At 44.3% G+C, this 23,358-nt stretch overlaps 1 protein-coding gene across 1 annotated transcript in view; it reads left to right on the top strand.

Annotated features, from left to right (window-relative positions):
• LOXHD1 (lipoxygenase homology PLAT domains 1) overlaps positions 1–23,358 on the top strand; it is a gene marked incomplete at both ends in the record, with an annotated part of 149,168 nt that overhangs the window by 21,465 nt on the left and 104,345 nt on the right. The window contains 4 exons of the mRNA XM_082301722.1: positions 6,001–6,081; positions 6,888–7,072; positions 20,755–20,853; positions 22,548–22,696. Of these exons, the coding sequence (XP_082157848.1) occupies positions 6,001–6,081; positions 6,888–7,072; positions 20,755–20,853; positions 22,548–22,696 (514 nt within the window). The remainder of the gene's footprint in view (positions 1–6,000; positions 6,082–6,887; positions 7,073–20,754; positions 20,854–22,547; positions 22,697–23,358) is intronic.

Below are 23,358 nucleotides of genomic sequence, written 5' to 3'. Positions count from 1 at the left end.
CAGTTAATATAATAAGTTAGGAAGGGTTAGATAGTTGGTGCAGAAAGGGCTGTTCAGGTTAGGAAGAGAAAGAACCCCAAGTGCAGAGGGGGACGGATTCTCACATTGCTGCCGAAGTGCTGCTACAGAGAGGAGCTGTGATCCTTTTCCTTTAATGCCACGGGATGTTTCCCATTTTACAGCTGTTTATGTATCTAACTGTGCTCTGATTTATGTCTGTACAAATCTGCAGCACTTTCAGTGCGCTCTGAAGGCTTAATGGTCTGGGACGGCGTTAAGTAACAGCACATTTTGGAGTCCATATTCACTCCTGAAAAAGAAATTAAGTGGGAATTTTTTTTCCTCTCTCCTGCTCAGCCTTATTAGCCAGCCTATGTCTAGTATTTCAGGAATAAAATGCCTGAGAGAGTGCTTAGACCAAGGTGTTGAACAACCTAAATATAAGAGTGGGCAAAATTGGCGTATGTATAAATTATAATCCACCAGCAACTATGCACACAGCAGCTGGTGGTACAACTACAAGGAAGGTCAAGCCTTAGAGAGAAAAATAGGATTTTGCTTAAAATAGCCAGACTTTTAAGGGAATTCAGCTGCTAGACCCAAGTCCCTGCTGATCCAGTGTCAGCTTCATTTTTCAGACTGTAAAACCTGGCCAGTTTTCCTCTTGGGATGAGAGTAAGGTGTCTTCCTGGAACAAACTCAACCATTCTGCCTTGCTCAAAATCCTCCCCCTATCCCAACTCATTAATGTCAGTCTTAAAAATGCCTGACCTCATTCTCATCAAAAATTTAAAAATATTTCTCTTTGGGAAAGGGATGAAAATTTTCAACAGAATAAAATTTACTTCAATCTGGCAAAGTGAATGTAATTAAAAATGTAACTTAATACTGGGAAACACTGAGCAACCTTTGTGCTGTTCTTGGTGGCACTGTTTGCTTTACATACAGTTTTTCTAGAAAATAACAGCCAAAATGCAGATAACAAAGACATCCCCACCCACAGCAGTGGGGTTGGAAAGAAATTATCTTTAAGGTCCCTTCCAAACCAGGACGTTCTATGATTCAATTATTTTATGATAAATCACAGCTAAGATTATCTAAATTAAACACCACTACTTTATTTTGTTTATGCAAATCACACCACCAAAGATGAGAAACTGATATTAAGACGATGCTGCTCCATGCAGTACAAAGTGAAGGAGCACTTACTCTATGTCTGTAATTAAGGCTGTCTGAATCTGTACCTGGAATGCTTATGGATAAGGCAGAGTCTGTGTGTCCTACTGCACTTCACAAAGTTTCGGGGTAAATTCAGACTCCCACGGTTTTGTGCTGGTGTTTGGCTCCCAAGTGCCATCATGCTGCTACAGCCCTGAGCAATTCATCTCATCCAATTAAACCCTTTCAAGTGGGACTGTTTTTTTCACCAATTTTTCTGTGCCTGTTTAAGCAGGATTCATTCTGCTGGTCGATAATGTCCTTGGTACAGACATTGACAGTGGCTGTGCTTTTCTGCTGGCTTCTTTTCCATCTGGAGTGGTTTTGGACGTGTGCTGCCTCACGTGGTATTTGCAGCCGCCCGCTGACTGATGCTGTCAGCTTCATGACAGCAGTCTTGGCTAAATATTTGCAGACCAAACTCCCTGGAGTATTTGTTGCTCCAAGGCGGAGGTTAATGATGCTGCTATTGGAGCTCTGCACTAAGAGTAAATATGGTTTGAACATATGGGGGATTTTTTGTAGTTAGGCTGTTTGTGAGTTTGTACAGGACAGTGTCCTCTCTCCAGGAGTGATTGATTGTGAGAGTGTAGGGAGGGACAGAAGGATGAGGCCAACACATTGTCAGCATTTTTCCAATACCTTTTGCATCTTCTGGAAAGATGCCATCTTAACCAGAGGCCTGATAATACAGATTCACACAGCCTATAATGTATTGGACAACCTGAGGGTGAGGAAAGCTGTCTGTACTTTCAAGCCAGGAAAACAACCAGGACAGATCAGTGCTCATCCCTCACACCTTTTCATGTCACCTTTACAGATGGTACTGGCTGACGTGTGGAAGTGGAAATCCTACATGGGAACAGGATGTGGAGAGAGAACATTACAGCAATTGCAAATATATGGGGAGATAGCCGGGGTCATCGTGTGGTTTTGGGGAGAAATTTCCTTCCTGTCCCTCTCAATTCAGCTCTGACACACCTTAGAGTCTAGGGGCCAGCTCTGGGCCCCTCAGGATAAGAGAGACATGGAGGGGCTGGAGTGTGTCCAGGGGAGGGAACGGAGCTGGGAAGGGGCTGGAGCCCCAGGAGCGGCTGAGGGAGCTGGAAAGGGGCTCAGGCTGGAGCAAAGGAGGCTCAGGGGGGACCTTGTGGCTCTGCACAAGTCCCTGACAGGAGGGGGCAGCCGGGGGGGTCGGGCTGTGCTCGCAGGGAACAGGGACAGGAGGAGAGGGAACGGCCTCAGGCTGGGCCAGGGGAGGTTTAGACTGAACATTAAGAAAAATTTCTTTATGGAAAGGGCTGTCCAGCTGCAGCACAGGTGCCCAGGGCAGTGGTGGAGTCCCCATCCCTGAAGGGGTTTAAAAGCCATGTGGATGTGGCACTTGGGGACATGGGGCAATGGTGGCCTTGGCAGTGCTGGGGAAATGGTTGGACTCAATGTCCTTGGAGAGCTTTTCCAACACAAATGATTATGTGATTCTGTGATATTCTACACTGCCCACCTGTAGTGCACAAGAAATGCCCCTTACCTAGCAGATGAACCAAGCAGCATTTATTTTTTACTAGAGAGTGGCAGGTTTTAGGATGGTTTGTGCTGTATGACCTTCTGAAATCATCCCCGACACCCGGTTTCTCCAACTGCTGCTAAACATCCGTGGCAGGAGCAGGCAGACCTATGGGCAGCGTTTCAGGGAGATGCAACCAAGAACTGACTCTTTCTAATGGTTTAATGGAGCATTTTTAAAATTTTGTTTGAACTGACATCCAGAATAACACTTTGTGCTTCTGTGCAGCCCTTAGTCCATGGTGCTTTTGCTGGCAATTCTGTGTGCACAAAGCATTGTCAGGTAAAACACCTAATGGAAAGGCAATTTAAATGGTTGTTAAACAGGGATTCAATGCTAAATTGGTTTAGGTTACTCTATCACTGCTGAAGGTCATTATTTTTATACCTCTGCTGTGACCAGTACCCAGATTTTCTGTCTGTTCCTAAGAACTCAGCTGTGAAAAGGGTGCTGTTAGCTGACCAAAAGGGAAGACTATAATTTACAAACATTCAAAATTTCCATTTCAAATGTGACTTTTACTTAGGTGGTGGGATCAACTCTTTTTAATTCACCTTCATTTAAAAAAAAAAAAAATACTGGTACAAATGTTTATTTTATGTACTTTTGCATATAAAATTGCATCATCGAGGCTTTCTTGTTGTCAACACACCAAGAAGCAGCAAAACTCTCATGGCACTGGCTCTGTTGTCTGTGCCCATGGCCTGCAGAGGAGATGAATGCAGGGATTTATAAATGCTACACTCGAATATGTACCAGCTCTTGTGGCGACTTTTAGCAGCACCACTTACCCAGCCAGGGGACAAAGTGTTCTGAATGATTGTACATTTGCAGCACCACAAGCAGTGCAGCCTGCAGGCAATTACTCAACTGAAAGAATGTGAAAAGAGTTTCGGCTACAAATATATATATATATATATATATATATATAACAATTCCATATACTAGTCTTCGATGAAGCTCCTTGGATGTTTCTTACAAAGAAGTTGGGAAAAATGCTGCAACAGATTATGGAAAAAACAGAGCTGCTAAAGCAAATCAAATATGTCAAATAAACCCAAATGAAACATTTCTGGAGTTGCCCTGGCCTGTTATTTCAGATTAATGACAGGGCTCTAGTGAAATTCAGAAGATCCTTAAACTAAGCTTATGGTCTAAGATCTCTGGGTTTGAACCCAGTCAAGCCTGAACATTGGAAATTTAGTGCTGCAATTTCCAAGACATATTTTTCCTGCTTTATTTGTCACCAGGGCTGTGCAAGCCAGTATGCCTCATTGTTTGGTGTAACAAGTTCCTTATGGTTGTCTGGCTGTGAATGTCTCATCCTAGTCCTAGCCCAGACCAGACTCTGACATGACCCAGCTGTAATTTCTCCATTTCTATCACTCTTTCTTTATTTTAGGTTAAATTCCAGTGTAGCCATTCACTGTGGGATATTCCCTTACTCACCCTCTCCCCACGCATTTGGCAGTGTTGGAAGGAAGGACTGGATTTTTCTTTCCCTGTGCTGTTGATGCTGCAGATCCATCTCAAGGGAAGAGACTTGTCAAAACTCTTCCTACCTTTTGACAGCAAGGCTTCCCAGGGGTTTGACTCCTGGACTATGTCATGTTTTCCAATGCTTTCCCAAGATATTTCAGGATGCACTAAGCATCTGCTCACTTTTGGATGCCCCGCAGAAGGAGGTTTGCTCCCCAGCATCCATCCCAGCAACTGAGACAGCCCAGCATGGCAGCAGGACTGCCACAAACCAGCAGCCAGCGGGACTGGTGCACTGAGAGCTTTGGCCTGATTGTTCTCACTTAATACTTTCATGCCATCTCCGTAGCAGTCTGCACCACTGCATCGATCTCCGAGCCAATGCGGGGAGAAGCTGCTGTCATTATGATGCTCATTCAAGCCTGACAGACTAATTGCCTTGCACTCGTTGGCTGTTTTCTCTCGGGCAGCCAGGTTGGGGGAGGCTGAGCCGGGTTTAATTGTCTCTTGTCTTCACGGCAAGGTTAACAATTTTAGCCTTTTCGTACACTGGTGTTGCTCCCAGCACGGGGTGTGAAACAGCAGAATGGACAAAGGGGAGAAGGAAGAGGTGGAGGAGGAGGAGGAGGAGGAGGAGGAGGAGGAGGAGGAGGAGGAGGAGGAGGAGGAGGAGGAGGAGGAGGAGGAGGAAGGCTGAGCATGGGTCTAGCAGAACACGAAATTACCTGTAAGCAAGGCACGCAGAAGTCCTTCACCAACATGAAGAGTGGCAAACGAAGCCAAACCCCCTTGCTGGGATTATTAATATTCATTAACTTTCTATGTTCAAACCGCTTGTTGCTGTGGCTTTACGCTGCTCGAGTGCTGTGGTTTCTTGTTCATTTTAATACGACTTCTGGGTTTTGCTGAGTTTAATCATCCGTAGCCATGCTTAGCGGCCCAGGGGAAATGGGGGTCCATCAGGGAGGGCAAGTGGGAGAGTCTTCAGAGCTTTGCCTTGATGTTATTCATAGCGTTTTCATGGAAAATACTAGCTTAGAAAAGGACACAGGTGCTTGCCAAGGATCACACCGCAGGCTGGAGGCAGAACTGGGAATTAAATTCTACATCCCCTGACCTGGGCCAATAGACTTTATATTGCTTTTGCACTTGCACCTGTGAAATACAAACTGCACACTTAACACTTCACCAGAAAAGTCAAACGACTTCCTGCCTACAATTGTTTTACTTGGAATGATATACAGATTGTAGGAGGAAGCATCAAAGTTTCAGTAGTTGTTAAAAAAAGTGATGGGAGATGGGCATGGAAAGTTGGATGCGGTTGGATGCTTTTATCTCTGGCTGAGCTCTGGGCAGATCTGTGGCCACACAGGGAACTTGCTGGGCTGTGGACCCCCTTTGCTCCATCACCAGGAGCAGGTCTGCTTGCTGCCTAGAGGCTGATGACAGGAGAGGACACGTCTGGGAGTGGGACTCTGAGATGAAAAGCATATTGCATTTCCCCTAAAGCTTCTGCCTCAGCTTCTGGAAGAACTCTTGGAGTCTGAGAAGGGGAAAAGTCTGCTAAATGTCAGTACTTAGGGCATCCAAAGCCTGTCTTGGGGGAGAGGACATTGAAAACTAGGTCTTCCCAACATTAGGAATGACACTTCTTTATCCATAAATGCTAGCACTTGTGTGCTTGCTGTCAAGGCTGCTGGTTTTTCACCTTGCCTTTTGATGCATGTGCATTGCAGGAGCAGCACGGCCTTTGAGAGGAGCAAAACAGATGTGTTCCGAGTGAAAACCAATAACGTTGGACAAATAAAGAAAATAAGGTACCTGCACAACGCTGCTACCACAGCACCTGCTCCATGAGGTGCTAATAGGATGACTGTAGGCTGTAGAGGTTTAAACATTGCCATGTTTTATTCATTATTTCTTAACGTGCTCCCATCAAGGTGAAGTTAAGGGGTGGTAAAAGCTTGTTTACTGCCAAAGATTTGAACTGAAGTGTGAAATCACCTGCAGTATTGCTTATAAGCATCCATGCTCCCCACCAAGAATTGTATTTCTGTCATATGCAATCATAGGGAAAGGCGTTTAGGACTGGTTTTATGTCCCAATGGAGGTAAATGGGGTTTGCTATCCACTTTTGCTAACTTAATGTAATGTAAATGATAATTATTATGTTTAACCACTGTCTGACTGACTGATATAAAATTTAAAATTAGTAAGTAGTACAAAGAAAGCTGGGAAGAGGTGGTTAAAACAATGTAAGAGTAGAATAGAGCAGGAGGAGTCCTGGGTGGGAAGAGAGTCCCTTATGCTTTAGACATGCAGTGCGAGGTGAATGAATGCACATGTTGAATGAACGTGGAGGTGTGTGTATTTTTGTGAGCATCTCCTTGCAGATAAAAGATTCACAGATTCACCTGTGATCTCTGCTCATATGGAAGGTTGTTATTTTTAATATATCCTGTAAAAGCCCATAAGTTCCTTGAAACTCTTTGGATAGACAGCCATAAACAGGAATTTTGTGTACAGTTTCTCTAGTCTTGCCTAGCATATAACAGTCCACGAAATTACAGTGCTAGTGGCCAGTCTTAACCAAAATATCAAAATAGGGTTGTTCTTCCTCTAGGATTGAGCATGACAACACTGGACTGAACGCGGGATGGTTCCTCGACCGTGTGATCGTGACCGACATGAACAGACCTCACCTCCGCTTTTACTTCCCCTGCAACAATTGGCTGAGCAAGGAGGATGGGGATGGACTGTATGTCAGAGACCTCATTGGCAGCCTGAACCCCATGGATGTGCCCAAAAGTAAGGGTTTTCAGAGAAAAAGAGCTTGGCTTTCTGGTGCCTTGTAAGAAAGGACAGGGTTGCTTTGAGAAGATTTCATTACACAAGAAGTAATTGTGTAGTCTAAGCTAATTTAAGTTTTCTTTATAGTCAGTGGAGAGAGATACAGGAAGATGCAAGATATCTCCAGAGGATAATTTCTTCTTCCAATGTTAGATCTGATGTCTTAGGGTGGGATAAATCACTGTTTGGAGAAGCTCTGCTCGTTCGTTGAGTACTGAGGGATCTGTGATGACAACATAAAATTAGATTGAATGGCTACACATAGATGAGAGGCATCCTACCCTGGAAGATGTAGCTGGTATCCCTATCAAAGAGGCAGTGTGGTTGCAGTCTTGTGCATGAAGTTAAGTGTTTCCAGGCTCTGGTGATGTCCTACAGGAAATTTCCATAAAGAAGCCAACCGTCTTGCTGTAACTCCACGCTGGTTTTGCTGTAGCTCCACGCTGGTTTTGCTGTGTGTGTGTATGCTACCCACACTGAGCTGGTGCTTATTTTCTCGGCGTAGTTTTAAGCTAATGATGTTGAAATGAAGCCAGGACAGCTTGCACACCAGACACGTACTCTCAAATTGGTACCAGCGTGCCGGCCACGCGGTGATGTATGGTGCATGTAACGTGAGTGGGAAGGCAATCGAGATATGAAAGAGGAGCCAGCAAACCAGCCTCAGGTGGGATGTCAGCACTCCATCTGCAAGTGCTAATGAGGAAACAGAGTTGTATTTTCCTGACAGACTCACCAGGGCACTGCTCCTTTCTGGGAGCTTGGTTTTGGGCTCGGAAGCCACAGGTCTGCGGGAAAAGAGAGCTACATGGTTTGGTGCTAAAAAAGAGGAAACTTGTGCTTTTGCTATTATTGAATCTTATTGAGAATAATTAGTCTTGAAATAATGTTGCTGACATTACCACTTAGGAGCAATTATTTGGTAAAACCAATTTATTGCCAGCCTTAAGCAGTGCTGTGAGCATCGACAGATGCGCTAGGAGGGCAAAGTATTGTTATTTTTATTGAGGTCATGTTAACAGTGAAAAAATACACTAAACTGACCCAGAATTGTTGAGAGATTTTGCACTATTGAGATACAACCTTCTAAAAGAGTGTTGGTATGTCAAAGATGTAAGCATTAAAGGATACTGCATGTGAGCTAGCATGCACAAATAACATCCACTGACAAGAAATGTATATTGGAGCATTTTAAAAATGCAGACATCCTCAGGGTGGCTGCCACAAGGGAATGAGATAACGTCTGGAGACGTTATCTGCCAAAAACCCACCCAGTTACTACTGGAGCTGTGGGTGCTGAAGCATCTCACTGCTTTTTTAATCCAAATTGATTTGTGAAATGGAGAATCTAAGGACACTCGGGGGGCAGGAGGGCTCTGGAGAAGGTAGTGCATGAGTGAAAGCAATGAACAATTAAGGAGAGGTTCCCTTGAGGAGGAAGTCAACCATTCAATCTTAATAGATCTTTAAATGACACAACACCTTATCTGAATTTATTATTGCCCCTGCCTGGGAGAGATGACTCAAGGGAACGTGTGTGATTGCCTCCATCCTGTTCAACACCTGTCTCACAGCAGGAAAGGACTCGTGGGCTAAACCCTCAGCTGGTACAGGAGAGTGCAGCTCCAATGAAATTGCTGGAGCTACTTTGCATTTCACAAGCAGAACAGCCAGTCCTGAGCGCTCGCTCTTCTGGAGAAGTAGCTCTGGGATATGGATGAACTGCTCTCCATGTGCTTGGCCCTGGATAAATATGAGTAAGATCATCCCCTGAGCGTGAAAGAAGAGATTTAGGCAAGCATTTGTCAGAAATGCATCAGCTCTCACCACCTTTATCAGAGATAAACCCCCACTCCTGAGTGGCACAGACTGGGCTCTGCAGCCGCCTGCACGAAGATGGGGAGCTGGGCTGAGGCCAGAGGCATGGGTGAAGGGTTGGACACCTTCCAGGTGGCAGGTCTGAATCTGTAAGAGGAGAGCGTTAGCTCAGCTATCTCAGGTTGCAGTTCCCCTTGAACCATAATTAATGAAAGATAAACATCCCCAGACTGCTGTGGTGCACTGTCAGCTGCAAATGTAAATGTATCTGAATTAATTTGCCTCCCTCCAGATCTGTAAAGGTCTGAAATGAGATTGTGATATGATTTTTTTTGTACATAAAAATCATTTGACCTGGATTTCATTGGGTTTTAGGGTATTTTGTTTTTTCTTTCCAATGGATTAAACAGTGGTGTTTACTCTTTGAGTATTAATATTTTCTGAGCCCTTAGATAATGAAAAATTATGTAAGTTTATGTAAGGAAAGATTAGTAATTCCCTTCTAAGTCTGTGTTTCCATTAGCAATTCAGTGCCGTATTCTCTCCTTTCTGGTTATGTCTCTTCAATCACATCTTCAATCCATTTATTTCTTCAGCTTTTCTTTATAAACCACTCAGACACTGTTGTTGCCAAACTTAGCTTTGTGCTTGGCTTTCATGCTCCATTTGCTGTCACAGTCAGGAATGTTTTCAGAGGTAATCAAACAAGTTTCCTCCAGGTTCCCTGTCCTGCAGCACCTTCAGCTTTTGATCTTCTCCTGGAGAGCTTTCTCATCTTTGTCATGAGGATTTACCTTCCTCTTTTGAACTGGAGGTCACTGCTGGGACCTTCTCTGTGCTTTGTGTGGACTTGAAAAAGAGAAACTCTTTTTCTTTGTCATATTTTTCTTCACTGAAGAGGCATCTGAAGCCTATTTGAAGGGGGCCGTTGGTGCCTATGCCAAAACTGACTAAACTATGAGCAGCCTCAGCCTCTTTCATGGTGAGGAGCACAGGCCAGACAGAATTCTTGTAGACTGTGACTTTTGAAGAGGTTAATTTAAAGGGAAAAAAAAGAAGAATTATTAAAAAATGCAGAAAAGAGCATATGGTGAAAACCAGTCAACATATAGTGGAAAAAATGGACACACACACACACTCAAAAAAAAAAAAAAAAAAGTAGACTACTTTTCATGATCCAAATAGATCTACTTAGGATGGCAGCAACACAGCAACTGCAGACACCTGAGTGACTGCATTTACTTATCTGAATAAAATGCCTCCTGTCAGGTTCCCTGTGGAACGCCACGTGTTTCTCAAGGAGAACAGGTTACATTTTAAGTGTTCCCATCTGAATGGTCCTCTATTCCCTGTATTCACATCCATGGCATCGTATGCCCACGGCCTTTGACAGGGATAGTGTCACAGATTCTTATTTACCCAGCAGCTTCTATTGGCAACCTGGATTAATTTACACTGCAGGTATTAATTACAAGGAAGGGCTATTGTTCAGCTTTATGCTGCTTCACTTGAGTTTATGAAGCCTTAGGATTGTACGGCTGTGGCTGAGCCTTTGTGCAAGGGACCGGCTCAAAACTGGAGCCAGGTGCCGGTTTTCCTTTGAGTGTTGCCGGTTTTGGATCACTCTGAGGGTGTCTGATGTCCTGCCAAAGGGGTGGGGGAGCAGAGCGTTCATAACAGCTTGCAGCTGCACTGGGAGATCTACTGACCCAATGGAGGTGCGAAAGGACATGAAATTGGGGAGTCAGTTCGTAGAATCACAGACTCGTTTAGGTTGGAAAGGCCTTCCAAGACCACAGAGTCCAGCTGTTCCCCCAGCACTGCTCAGCCCACACTCACTCACATCCCCAGGCGCCACATCCACTGAGTTTTTAAACCCCATCAGGGATGGGGACCCCACAACTGCCCTGGACAGCTTGTTCCAGTAATGGATGTTCCCAGCCCATTGTTTGATACTTGCAGAGCGGTCGTGAATCATTTGTGCCACTCAGTGGACAGACCCTCATGTCCCCCACCCCATGGTGACTCTCATTTGCCTGGGCCTCGCTGGCCTTTCTGTCATGGTCTGCATCCCTGCAGGTGGGACACCAAGGCTGTGTCTTTCTCCATCCCTATGTGTGATAAGCACAGTTTTTTATCACCTGGCTGGAAAGCAGGGAGCCCTGAGAGTTGGTCTTCAGGTGGGTTGCGGGTTTCCCAAGATATAATACCAAAACATATTTGCAAGGCTTAAGTTTTGTCCAGATTCATAGAAGAAGCTGAGGTTTGGTCGGGTTAGATGATATGTTGTTTATCCAACAATAAACATCTTTTCTCTGGGGTGACCACAGGCAGTTAAGGCTACTCAGCTGCTTGAGGGTAGTCTGGGCTCTGTGCAGTGTAACCTCCACTTATGCTCAGAACAAGGGAAAAACATATTGGCTGTTCTTCATTTCCCTTGAAACCTCTCTCTAATCAAACAATTCTCTGCACATGCTTTACTCTGAGAAAACAGAATCATTCATTTGCAGAGGGATGTTCACTCTCTTGGTCCTTAAAATCATGTTCAAGAGCAGAGAGATGAAAATTAATTCAGTCTCCTCTGCAATTTTATCTTATGCTAACCTGTCAAATTTTGGTCAAGTCTTTGCAACCTGCCTTTTGCAAATGAGGTTGAGAGCCAAGGACTGATTCCCATCTGGCTTTTTGGCCACCAGCACCCTGAAATTATTTAGGATTGGACATGACAGGTTATAAATGTGCGTGGGACAGCAACTCATGTCAAATTCTTTCAAGGCTGCATATTCCCAGTGGGACAGAACTGCATGTGTGACACCAAACTGCAGAAATACTTCAATCTTTACTTTTTCTGGGTAAAGTTTAGTCTTATTTGGTCTATTAATAATGAATGTGAGGAGCACATTGGTGTGGCACACCTCGACTTTGAGGATGGAATAGTTCCAACACAGCTGCATTGTGTTTAATTTTTCCATACTGAAATGTGCTGGAAGTTGATCACCTATTGCTTCTCTTTGTTATTATTACTATTATACAAAAAAAAAGGATCACAAGATGGGACCAGATATGGCTGTTCCTTGTCTAGGGTGGATCTTTTGCAGTCAGACATGAAATTTCTGCTTTGCTGAGGAATGAACCGGTTTTGAAAGGGAAAGTTGTCGGTTGTGTCAGTTCTGGCCTGATTTGGGGCTGATACATAGTGCACCTGAGAGTTTGCATGGATATGTCCTAAGTGTAATGGCTGTGAAGTCACAATGAGTGGCTGGGAACTGGATCCCAGTAAAGCCAGATGAGTGGTGAAATTTCCCCGAGTGCTCCTGCAGGCAGAGGGAGGCCTTGCCTTTAAAAACATCAGAAAAATAGATATTATCAAAGCATTAACATACTCTAGGTATTCTCTGAGGTTTTTAGATCCACTGTGACCTAAAACTCTTGTATTTGAGCTGTGAATGTGAGCTTATTCCTTTCCTCTTTGAAGAAGGCTTGTGTTAAGACTTCACAGTTCATTGTCCAGAGGTTTTAATGTTGGCTGTTGGCTGACTTAAAGGCTTATGAGCACTGACCTGGCTGTGGCTTGAGGAAACATCTGGGGCAGCAAGTACTGGTGTATGTGGTTCACTTTGAGTCAGAAGCTAAATCCTTCCTTCCATCATGGAATATGCATGTCCTTGAGGGCTGGGCTGGATCGGAACTGAAGCTGTGGCCAATATTTCCCAATAACTTACTGGTGTTAGAAGCTCAGGTAAGGAGGAGAATTTGGGATGTGAGGCACCAGTTGATGATGCCCTGTCAGTTTTGCAACCTCATTTCACAAAAGGTTGGGCTTGAAGAGCAGCATTGGTCCCTCACAGACGAGTCCCCATCCCTGGAGCCGTTTAAAAGTCATCTGGATGTGGCACCTGGGGACATGGGTCAGTAGTGGCCTTGGCAGTGCTGGGGGAGTGGTTGGACTCTATTGTCCTGGAGGGCTTTTCAAACCTACATGACCCTCGGATTCCCCTGGGTTGTGTTTCAAAATGAGGTCACACTTCTTCACAATTTTGGAAACTTTCATGGTCGGAAAAATGAAAAAAGATTATTTCTAAGGACACAGAAGTTGAGGAAGAGGGAATGAAATATTAATACGTGTTACCTTCTCATCAAAATTCATCTTTATTTACTCTGAAAACTGGAAGTGTATAATCAGCACAGGAAAATGCAGATAAATATATTTATGAAATACATATGGGTTGTTTACTTCTGAGTAATGGTGAGTACCCTCTGTGTTCAGGATGAGGCCTTGCTGCTTGCTGAAGCATCCAATAAACAGGGTTTGTAGAAGGAAAAATATATTTTATTATCCCATTCATAACACTGGGGAAAAAATTGTTGTGCTATCTGGCATACTGAGCTTCCAGAAATGTCTTTTCTTTTTGGTCAAAAACACTTCCTTTGCTCAAACAAGGACTTTCCCTGCACTTTGCCCGGCTTATGTCACTGTGTCCTAAATGGGGCAACTATGGACATTTTACTCATCATGTATTTTTTTCTGTTGTTTTCTCTCTAAAGATGGGTAAAAGGAGTGAGAAATGAAAAATAAAAAGAAACACTGGTGACTTGCAAACCACAAAAAATGCACAGAGCCCTGAAAGGGGATACAAAAAGAGATTTATAATTCATATAGAGAGAAAAGATTTTGGAGAGGGAAGAGTGTGTGGCTGGTATATAGATTTCTGTGTACCCAATATAAAACAGAGAGTACAGCATGTTTTTGAAGACATGTGATAACTTTGACTAATTATGTCTATATTTGGAAATTAATTCAGCTATCAATTTTGAAATAAAGTAACTTTTTAAAAAAATCTGATTTATTCAAAGCAAGACTGAAGTACAGAGCTAACAATATGACTTTTGACAATACCGTAAAATTATTTCACTCTTATTTCTGAGCAGATGTGTTTAACCCAAGAGGATATTCTCAATCATTTCTTCAATTTTGATAATAGCAGATCTGGGGAAAGCAGAAAATGGATACTTCTTTTGTGAAATATTTGCTGCTTTTTATTTATTTATTTTTTTAATGGTCTTCCACCCTGGGGCTGAACTAATGAAAAATAATGATAAATCTTGGAGAATTAGATGAACAAGGATTTCTGCACCACTGTCACAAGGTGGGTTGCCCTGTGCTAAGCTCCATGCTTCTGCAACTAAACCACTATTGTCTCCTGAGCAAGGTCGTTTAAAGCTCACTTCAAAAAGTCATCATTACTTTGAAGTCACAGTAGGAACATCAGTTTAGCATATCCTACAAGCAAAGCCTCCTGCATGTGGTAGATTGCCTCTCACAGGCTCTGCAGAGGGATGATCCAGGCTGAATCCTAATATATTAACTGTTTTGGTGCATGCTTTGGTTTCATGTAAGAGCTGCAGAAAATGGAGGTGAATCTCATGGTCTCTGGCCTGGGTGGGGAGGCCAAGGGACAGGATTCATTATTGGAGGGGCATGAGACAGTGGCTGGGGTTGATGCCATGTTTGGCAGAGAAACATAATCATGGAGTCATAGAATACCCTGAGTCCACACAGACCCCATGGAACATTGAGTCCAAACCCTGGCCCTGCACAAGACAACCCCAAGAATCCCACCCTGTGCCTGACAGCGCTGTCCAGTTGCTCCTTGAATCCTTTCCTTTTCCCATGTGTTGGGGCTCCTAGAGTGACAGCAATAATATCTCTTAAGAACACACTTTTAGAGAGCTCTTGTGAGATTAAAGAAGTGCTGAACCGGGGTCAAGCCAGCACTGCATCTTTAGTGCTGCCTCTAGTGACAGGAACCCCAAACCCATGCAAAGGCTCTTCAGCATTTGTCCCCTGCTAACACTGTGTTTTGGCAGAGGTGCTCAGGGCCAAAAGCCATGGAATCATAGAACGGTTTGGGTTAGGAGGGGCTTTCAAAGGTCAGCTGGTCCAACCTCCTGCAATGAGCAGGCACATTTTCAGCTAGCTCAAGGCACTCAGTGCTCTCTCCAATGCAAAAGTCCTACTTGTCCAGCACCCCCACGCTCCAGGTGTGCTTGTAATCTGCATTTCCAGTTTGATCCCATCGATAAAGATGCTTTCCCCACCTCTGAATGCACAGCTCATTAATAAATGTAGCTGTCAATTACCCTTGAAAGAGATTAATCATTTTTTAGCTCTAAACCAATCCTTTGAATTCAATGCTTTTCTGAATGGGAGGAAAAAGAAGCCTTCTTTATCTGCACATCATTGCTTTGTGAAAGAGCAGAACACAATTTTGAGACAGAACTGGCTGCTGGTGAGCTCAGCAGAGCCCCTCTGTTTTTCAGGGTTTGCTTTAGGCTCTAATTATATTTTGCTCTGTTTAGCTGCCTCTAAGGTCCCTGCTACAGTGTCACAGAGAGGTGTAATGGTTGAGCTGGGTGAGTTTTTCTCTCTGCAGCATTTGCAGAGACTCAGTTGCTGGATACACAAGAGCAGCAGGACACCTCCAACCAGGTCACCAGAAGCTAATCTAGGAAGAGGTTGTTTTATCCTGATGGGATGAGCTCTCTGCCAGGACAAACAAGAACTAAATTCAAATGTTTGCTGTGAATCAAGCGTGTTGGGAGGCCAGGTCCCAGCTCTGTGCCCTAGCCATACGCTGTCTGACATTTTAAGGATGCTCTGACCAAGAACTCTGTCATGGAGGAACATGCTGTCAGCAGTGGTATAAAGGAGCTTCCACTTTGACAGTCCTTTCCATCAAGAAGAGGTTTTGTCAGACAGTTCCTGGTGGGCTGGAATGACTGACTCAGTCTGACAGGCAGGAACCAAGGCATACGGATATTAAACCACCGTCCTGAGCTTGTGCAAGGCTGTGGCAGACTCTGGCTGAAATTGTACCTTGTCTGCAGGTCCAGGCGCCTGCCTCTTCCTCTAGCAACAATTCTTTTCACACTAACCACAAAAGTATTTCTGTTCCAGCAGCAATTCAGAGACAGTCACAGTGCCTCTCCCCTATCCACCCCACCGCCTTCCCCCCCAGCCCCTTCCCAAATCTGCCTGCTCAGTGTTAAGCAGCACAGGATGGATCTCAAACACTGTGACTCTCAGGAATGCTCTGAAAACAGAAGGATAATTGCTAAGAGTTGCCTTATGAGAAGAATCCATTGCTGCCTACGGCTTGGTTCCTTGCTTTTAACCCCACGTGCTTTGCCTGTGAGGGCTGTGACATTTCTCAGATATTGGATGCTGCTGCCCTGCTCCGCGGTAGGTCAGGCGCACGGGAGGCAGGCATGGCTGGGAATTCACTGTGCCCCGCAGGAGGTGATAGCCCTAGGTAATGAAGCACAGCCAGCTTGGTTTTCCTGCCCAAATCTTGCACTCCTGCTGCTGGAAACTCAGCAGATGGTGTGTAAGCACAGTATCTAATGCCCCAAATAATAGTAGCTACAAGTTTTCTTCAGGCAGTTCCATCCTATGGTGCTTCAAGTGACCATGATATCATATTGCTAAATAAATGACATTAACAGATGAATATCACACGGCTGGACAGTCAGCTGAAGCTTGCAGGTGGCAGGATTTGGCTGGGATATGTCCATGCATTTTCTATGGCTGGAGGCAGGACAGAGGTTGCACAAGCGCACCCAGGGGTGCTCAGTCTGGGTAAAAACGTTTCTGGGTCGTGTATGGGGCTAATGCTGTAGCTGGGATGGAGATGGCAGTGGGGACAGCCTGGATGGGGAATACTGGGGGGTAGGAGAGCAGCAGCCCCATGCCCTTCATCCCCCAGGAGCAGTGTCAGGAGTGCATCACATTCACAGAATAAACCTCTTGGCTCTCAGTGGAGAGAACCTGACTCCAGCCCACAGAGCAGAATTAACCTTTCCTTTTGGCTGTTGAAAGCTGAGGCTGAGCTAATCAGTAGCAGACAAGCTGATTGACTGCCACTCCTCTGCTAAATTAATGCAGTAGGGTCACATCAGTGCCACCCCACTGTTTCCCAGAGATGGCATCCTGGCAATGTCTTCAAATGCAGACACACAACTGAAAAGAAAAGGAAGGTGCTGTAACCACACAGGGCATTTACACTTGTGCGTTGCAATGTGAAATTGGAAAGACAAGAGAAAATAGCTACTGCTCTTCCTACTGATTTTTTGTTAGCTGCTCTGCTCTTGGCATCTTGCAGTACGTGCCTCTGAAGCTGCTAATTTTGCTCCTAGGAAAGCTCCCCTCCCCATGCCTGTGCTGCAGTGAGCCTGTGCACTGCTCGATGGAGGCACAGCTTTTACATTAGCATTTTGCATGTTCTCAGTGCTAGGAGAAGCATTCAGGAAAAAAAAAATATCCAGGCAACATCTTGATCTGTGTTTTACAGATGAAGTCAGAGCCATGTATTGGGATTTAAAAAAAAAAAGACAAGTGGGTATTTTTTAAAAGATGCTTCTGCCAGGGGCTTAAAGAATAGGGAACAACATCTACCCATGATCAAAATGAAGAGTGCTTGACTTATGGCAAATCTCTTCCTGGCTGCAATGAGAGCTTTTTCTTGCATGCTTTTAGCAGATGAATCCTCACAGTCTTTTTAAGAGGCAGCATCCCTTTTTATTTAAATTGCTCATCCACCATGTCACTGTAAGATGTGCTGATGTACGAAGCACAGAAGGACCCCTGAGCAGCATGAAGAGTTCCTCTCTTTGCTGCAGCTGAATGTCAAATTGCTTAGAGAGGGAGAAAGTGCTGGCAAAAATTCAGTGTGGCTCAGGGTTTGCTTCCTGAAGACAGAGGAACTGAAATTTTTCTGAACGCAGACCTGAGGATCAGGTGTGGGAACAGGTTTGAGTGCCCATTTTCAGGGTGGTTAAGATGGAAAAAATTAAAGAAAAGACCTGATGAGCACAGGCTAGGCATAACTTGTGAAGCAGGGATGTGCTCTGACCTAAGCCAAGGATCTCTAAGGCTCTTGAAGTAGTTTTGCCTACAGAAACACATCAGCATGGAAAAGAGCCATGCCAGGACATGTCATGCACCACAGCCTTGCTTATGGTTTAGGGGACAACATAAAACTCTCACAGCACAGTGCACAGTCCAAAGTGATGACCCATCCATGGGCCCAGGAGTCAGCTCTGCCACAGGGCTCTTGGTGCTGACACTGGCAGCAGCATGGTTTGTGTACAGAGCCCTTGGGAGCATGCAGTGTTCCGAGAAGGAGGTCAAAAGATGTCATTCTGGACCTTAGATTTGACACACAGCCACCCTGAAAAACCTTTAAAGGTGTTTGATCTGGCAAACAATTTCACCATTGTTTTCCTGGCTGGCTGATGTATTTCTGCAGCAACCACACACGGTGCCCTTCCTGCCCTGTGTTTGGTGACTGCTCCTTATTGCTCTTCATGGACTTGTTATCTGCGTGTCTTCCTTGATGCTCTGCATGCATTGAGACATCCTTCTGGTCTATACCTGAGAGGCATAAAGCCTTATCCTGCAAGGGGAGTGTAAGTTCAGCCACTGTAGCTTGTCCTTTTGAGGATCCTGTTATCCTGTCAGGTTCTTCGGGCTCCCAAAAAGCAGAGTGGAAAATTAATCACTGACATCAGATTAAAAATTCTAGAGGAGGTGCAGGGAGCAAAGCTTCTTGAAAAATGTGGTCTGTAATTAAAGATTGCAAGGTACAGTGGGTCAATTTTAGTTAGAGCAGCTTAGTGGCCAAGTGGGAGCTGTAAATTGCACCATCCCCATCCTTGGCTAATGCAAATGAACCCTTGGTGTTGGTATGTCTCTAGCAGGTTGTTAGAGCCCTGTGAACTGAAGCAAAAGTGTTAAAGAGAATCATTAAGGCATTTTCTCCCTTGTCGGAGCCCAGCTCTCTTTTCCTCTTTCTTGTTATTTAGTATTTATTGCAGTTTCATCACTATTATTTTATTTGCCATGGCATGTTTTGCGATGGGGCGCCAGGGATGTCAGCTCGATTTTTAGCTTTTTCCTAGCACATTCATTAAACTGTGACAGGTGATTTTCCCTTCTGTTTGGGCTCTGCCCTTGTAGGCCTCACCCTGGGTTCTGAGAGCATCGTTGTAATTCAGAGGGTGGTCCAACAGCCGCTCCTCAAACGTTTGCTCTCACGTCCTCTGCCTCAGTGGGAGTATGTGCACCAAGGCCTCTATTAATTAATAATTAAAAATTAATTTAAAATAACTTTTAATACGCATTGATTGTGGTGGAGGAGGTGGGGGATCTACATCTGAGTGGTAACCCAGTATTGGTGATGTTCCATGGTTCCTGAGAAAATGCATTTCTGTAGCTGGCTGGGAAACCCAGGAAAGATTATCCCCTAACTTGGCACGTGCCAAAGGGAAAAAAAGTTACAAACCAAGAATCGTGGTTAACGGTTGGACTTGATGATCTTAGAGGTCTTTTTCAGCATTAATGACTCTATGTGGTGCACAAAGTTTTATTTTTGCCAAGGATCTGTGTGTGGGGTCATCCGTGCACTTGACCCTTTCACAGAAGCAGTGTGCCCAGGACTCAGAAATACAGAAGTGACCATAGCACAGAGCTTTCAGTACCAGCTACCCAGGGCTCAGTAACAGGAACTCTGTTGAGGACTTGTATGACATCATGTACTGTTCAGTAGCAGATTTTGCATTCGTTTTCTTCTGTTTTGTGTCTGCTGCCTGCCTCCAGCACTCATTTTTCACAGAAGATATGGCACAAAGTGTCTGTCATGGCTGTTTGCTTGGAGGAACAAGGTAGTCAGGTGACTTCTGTGGTACATTTCGAAAGTTGCTCGTATTTGGCCCAAATAAAGTCACACTGAAGGTCACGGGAGCTTTCTCTTTGGTTCCATAAGAAACCGAGCTCACTTTTGCTGTCCCTGGAAGCCAAGTGAGTCCTGCCCTAATCCATCTGGAGAACTTGCTTCTCAAACTCACTGACATGACGTGTGAAATGCATACGTGGTGTGCCTAACCCATCCGCGGGGTTTTTGTGCCACAGATGATGTATCTTCACAGTGTCACAGCTCCTGGGCTTTATTCCTGTTTCTTCATTAAATACAAAAGACTGGATTACTGGATTTCTTTTTTTTTTTTTTTAAAGAAGGGGTGGCCACCTTCACATTTTTGTTTCATGCAGCATGACTGATATTTCAGACAGAGAATGTTTTGGGTTCATCCAGTTCCACTCCCTGCCATGGGCAAAGACACTTTCCACTAGACCAAGTTGCTCAAAGCTGCATCCAGCCTGGCCTTGGGCATGCTCAGGGATGGGGCACCAGCAACTCTAAGCCACCTATGCCAGTCTCTCACGACCCTCCCAGTAAGGAATTTCTTCTGTATATACAATCTAAATTTGTCCTTTTGCCATTTGAATCCATCACTCCTTGTGCTATCACTATGATATTATTTCCTCAAAATACTTGCTTAGTATAAACTAAACTGCCAAAAAAGCTCTAGGACAGAACTGAGATCAGAGGGGTCAGGCCTGCTTGTGCAGACTCTGGAACTCATCAACGTTTGGAAAAAGCAAAACTCGTCCATAGGTCCGAGTTCATTTAATGCCTTTGTAACCACACCAAAATTTTCACTTTCTCTTCTATTTCACTCTTCAGTGTCAAGGCCAGGAACTGAGTGATCTGTCCTCTTGCCCTGGGCAGTGAACACACAGTGTCAGAATCCTGCCTATGGATTTTATTCCTCGCGTATGGAAGGGGGTCCTTGTACCAAAAGCCATGGTTCAGACCATGCTTTCAAGATGGCACCAGCACAGCCTGCATTGGTCTGTAATGTTATGTTTTGCATCAAACCATTGAGTTATTAATGTACTGGGATTTCTGCCTTCCTCCTTGCAGTCAACAAATACGTGGTCCGGGTTTTTACTGGTGAAGTCAGCGGCAGTGGAACAGATGCAGATGTCTTCATTAATATCTTCGGTGAGAAAGGAGACACAGGTATTCAAATGCAAATCATTTCCTAAAATATTTCCTCCTGCTCTGCAGGCCTGTGATCTGAACAACACACACAGGCAACCTGGCAAACACAGAATAATTTGGCTGAATGAAAGGCACAACAAATGGCGGCATTAGCTCTGGGGGCCCTAACATCCACAGCTCCTGGAAGATGCATCTGCAATGCAGCAGTTGTGGCTGGGTGTGGGCATGACTCAAGCTACCTGCCATTTAAAAAAGCAGACTCTGTGAAAATGCAGCATAAACCACCAGGAGAAAGCAGTGGAGTGAGTGCCAGCCCACTGAAGGGTCCAACACCAAAGTGTATTTACAGTGAATGCAATGAGAGATGTGGGTCTCATTTTCTGGGTACCTGGATGGATAATGACCTCCCTTCTCTGTGGTAAAGGTGGTGGCTGAGCCTGCTTGGCCACTTGTAAAAATAATCAAAGCAAGGTTTATATTAGTTCGGTTTAAATAGGTTTGTTTTAGAATTATTGTAATTGTTTTTAAATGCAGATTGTGCTGCAACAGTGGTCTGTAAACTTTAATTTAGTTTTTAAAAATTTAATTGAATAATATTAAAAGATGTGCCCAAACCAAACTCTATGGGCCATGGACAGAAGTGGCTGGAGATTCCTGAAGATTTCTGGAACAAGGGAGTAAATACTCTCTTCTTCTACACTGCACCTATCCTGTCAAATTCAAGAAACAATGATGTTGTGTCTGTCAAGTGTCCTTGAACAGATTAAAAAACCTGGTGGATAGGGCTCATCTTTGATTAATCCTCCAGAGTTTTACAAGGGGATTCATCTGATCTCACTGATGACATCCCAAAGTGGGAGTCTGAATCTTAGCTGGGTGTCCAGGCTCTCTGTCATACCCACACAGAGAAATAACACCCCTAGAGAATGATTCATCCCCTCTAAGGTAAGAGGGATGAGTTGCCCACTGACCTATTTCTCTGCACTGGCGCCTTGGGTGGGATTCATCCCACTCACAGCCTCACTCACACAGGCTGCAACCGGGGGCACAGCTTTAATACTTTTCATAAAGGCAAACCCCTGTGAGATCAGGAAAAAGCCAACAGCCCTGGCTGGGCCCTAATTTGAAAATATATCCTTCCTCTTGGATACAGCAAAGAATACTGTGTCCTGAAATGTCAGAATCTGCAGCTTGTGACCAAAGTCTTTCTTGAACAGTTTGGAGATTTTCAAAGACAGTAAAAATAAAAGGGAAATGTGGTAGTATAAAAAAAAAAAAATTTAAGAGCCATCTGGATATATATTTCTGAAAGCTCTGGGAGCTGTAAGTAACTGTGACATTAGAATGGAAATACTGGTCTTTTGTGTGCTTGAGAAAAGGTACCTTTTTTATTAGAATATAAAATCCTCTACCTTTGCCTTGAATCCTGGGTGTAGAGAGCTGATATCTGGGGAATATTTGATTCAGTGATGACATTCCTAAATATTCCTTCACTTACAAACACACATATGCCAGTAACCCTTTCCTCCTTGGAGTTATTATTTGTTACTTATTTGGGGGTTTTTGTTGGTTTGGTTTTTTTTTTGGGGGGGGGGGGGAAGGGGGGGCTGTTGTTGTGGTTTGGTTGGTTGGTTGGTTTTTTGTTGGGTTTTGTTGTTTGGTTTGGTTGGTTTGGGGGTTTGGTTTTTTTTACTTTCTTTTCCCCCCTTCAGGTGTGAGGAAACTGGACAATGACAAAGACAACTTTGAAAAGGGAGCAGAAGACAAGTTCACACTCGATGCTCCAAATCTGGGAAAATTAAGGAAAATTAATATAGGGCATAATAACAAGGGTGGCTCTGCTGGCTGGTTCCTTGAAAAGGTTAGTTACTCCTGAGACATCCAACATAAGCATCTCATGGGCTCAAAATAGCTCACCCTCTCAGTGGTCTGGTACCAAGAGATGTAAGGATAATTGCTGGTGATACAGGTTACTGAGGACACAAATCATTTCATTCTGTTGACTTAACTCATTACCATGGCCATAAAAATACCAGAGTCTGAGAGTTATCTGTTAGGTCCGTTCACACTGAAAATTTGCAGACTCATAGCTTGCCCAAATTTAAGTGATTTATCATTGGCTCAGCAAAAGAGATATGCCTGCCACAAAGACCCCTTTCTTCTCATTTTAAGTTCCTGCTATGGGGTAGGAAGGCACTACAGCTTTTAGTGCAATGGTTGAAGCAGTATTTTAAAAGGAGAAATCTGTGACTCTTCCTGCTAGTCTCATTTTCTCCCCCTGCTGATGTAGTTTTACACAGCTGGCTTTAATCCAGGGAAGACCTGACCCCATATTTGTAAATCCTCAGTGACAGGATAGTCTGATGTATTACAAATGCAAGCATTAGCACATGCTTCTCCACCATCACCACCACCACACACTGCAGGAAAAGTTACAGTGTTGGCTGTCCATGAAAAATGTGGACATGAAAAACAGAGTAGTTGTGCTCAAAGTAACAAGAAGTGAGGGGGGAAAAAACTACA

Source organism: Coloeus monedula (assembly GCF_965178545.1).
Source record: "Coloeus monedula genome assembly, chromosome: Z".
NCBI lineage: Eukaryota > Metazoa > Chordata > Aves > Passeriformes > Corvidae > Coloeus > Coloeus monedula.
This window is presented reverse-complemented; position numbering and strand designations above follow the sequence as displayed.